Source organism: Bison bison, unplaced genomic scaffold, assembly GCF_000754665.1.
Source record: "Bison bison bison isolate TAMUID 2011002044 unplaced genomic scaffold, Bison_UMD1.0 scf7180017864530, whole genome shotgun sequence".
Lineage (NCBI taxonomy): Eukaryota > Metazoa > Chordata > Mammalia > Artiodactyla > Bovidae > Bison > Bison bison.
The window spans coordinates 8,440,089-8,441,805 of record NW_011495080.1 but is presented as its reverse complement, the minus strand read 5'-3'; the positions used below and the strand labels follow the sequence as shown (position 1 = coordinate 8,441,805).

Here is a 1,717-nt window from a genome sequence, read left to right as displayed (position 1 = left end):
GGCGTCCACTCCATCGACGTCAAGTTCAACGGTGCCCACATCCCTGGCAGTCCCTTCAAGATCCGAGTTGGGGAGCAGAGCCAGGCTGGGGACCCAGGCTTGGTGTCGGCCTATGGTCCTGGGCTCGAGGGAGGCACTACAGGTGAGTGCCTGGGGCTGGGGAGAGGGGTGGGACAGTGCTGATGAGCCCTCAGTCCTGGCAGAGGTCTGCTCCGGGGAGCCCGGGCCCACCCAGCTCTGGGCCCCAAGCCCTTCTACCTACATCCTTGCTACCTCTGGTCCCCAGGCGTGTCGTCGGAGTTCATCGTCAACACCCTGAATGCAGGCTCAGGGGCCTTGTCTGTCACCATCGACGGCCCCTCCAAGGTGCAGCTGGACTGTCGGGAGTGTCCCGAGGGTCACGTGGTCACTTATACTCCCATGGCTCCTGGCAACTACCTCATTGCCATCAAGTATGGTGGCCCCCAGCACATCGTGGGCAGCCCCTTCAAGGCTAAAGTCACAGGTGAGTGTCCTGGGTGGGGTGAGGTCCCACCCTGGGCTGGAAGCCTATTCTGGGCTGGCTCCAGTGGCTGTTCACATCTGGGTCAGAGTTGGCCCCAAACATCAGTGTTTCAGGTTACCAGGAATAAAGTGCACCTGGCTTTACACAACGTGCCATTCCCCACCTTCTATGTGTGGACTTGTGTACATCATTTTAAAAAAATCAAATCCCTCTCTACTGTCCATCCCTTGACTAATCTTTTCCCTGCGGTGGCTCCCCAAGTTTTCACTTAACTCTGCCCTTCTGGCATCCCCGTTTCTGGCTTCCAAGAAGACAGAGCTCAGCAGACATTTACCTGATTTTCCTTCTGGAAGCTGTGTGAAGGATTGGTTGGATACTTGTTCCTTTTTAAAGCAGGGCTCTACCTACCATGTGACTTGGGGTCCCAGACAAAGCCCAGAAGGGTGGGGGGTGGGTGGACAGAGCCATGGAGGCCCCAGACCTGGAGACAGGCCTGCCCGAGAGCCCTGTGTGAAATGGGCTGCTGCTCCTAGGATGCTGCAGCTGAGGAAGGGAACATGGGCTGTCAGGGCCGCCACACGGGGCCTACCACCTTGGGAAGAGCAGGCCTCTGACCCGGCTCGTGGCCACCCCACCCTGCCCCTCAGGTCCCCGGCTCTCTGGAGGCCACAGCCTTCATGAAACATCCACGGTTCTGGTGGAGACTGTGACCAAGTCGTCCTCAAGCCGGGGTTCCAGCTACAGCTCCATCCCCAAGTTCTCCTCAGATGCCAGCAAGGTGGTGACACGGGGCCCCGGGCTGTCCCAGGCCTTTGTGGGCCAGAAGAACTCCTTCACTGTGGACTGCAGCAAAGCAGGCAGGCAGCGGGCAGAGCGGGGGAGCGGGGGCGGTCTCCCAGGGTGGGCAAGTGTGTGCGAACGTGGGGCCAAGGGCCGGGGCTGAGCCTGTCCCTCGCTGCCTCTCTCTCCAGGCACCAATATGATGATGGTGGGCGTGCACGGGCCCAAGACCCCCTGTGAGGAGGTGTACGTGAAGCACATGGGGAACCGGGTGTACAACGTCACCTACACCGTCAAGGAAAAAGGGGACTACATCCTCATCGTCAAGTGGGGCGACGAAAGTGTCCCCGGAAGCCCCTTCAAAGTCAATGTGCCCTGAATCCCAGAAGTGCCTCCCCCAGCCTCGGCCCCCACCTCTGGCCAAACACACAC

General features: G+C 59.9%; 1 protein-coding gene across 1 annotated transcript in view; it reads left to right on the top strand.

Moving 5' to 3' along the window:
- FLNC (filamin C, gamma) overlaps positions 1–1,716 on the top strand; it is a 28,049-nt gene extending 26,333 nt beyond the window's left edge. The window contains 4 exon segments of the mRNA XM_010831763.1: positions 1–142; positions 287–505; positions 1,153–1,362; positions 1,477–1,716. The exon segment at positions 1–142 is cut by the window's left edge and continues 6 nt beyond it. Of these exon segments, the coding sequence (XP_010830065.1) occupies positions 1–142; positions 287–505; positions 1,153–1,362; positions 1,477–1,664 (759 nt within the window). The 3' untranslated portion in view covers positions 1,665–1,716.
- The last annotated feature ends 1 nt before the right edge of the window (position 1,717 follows it).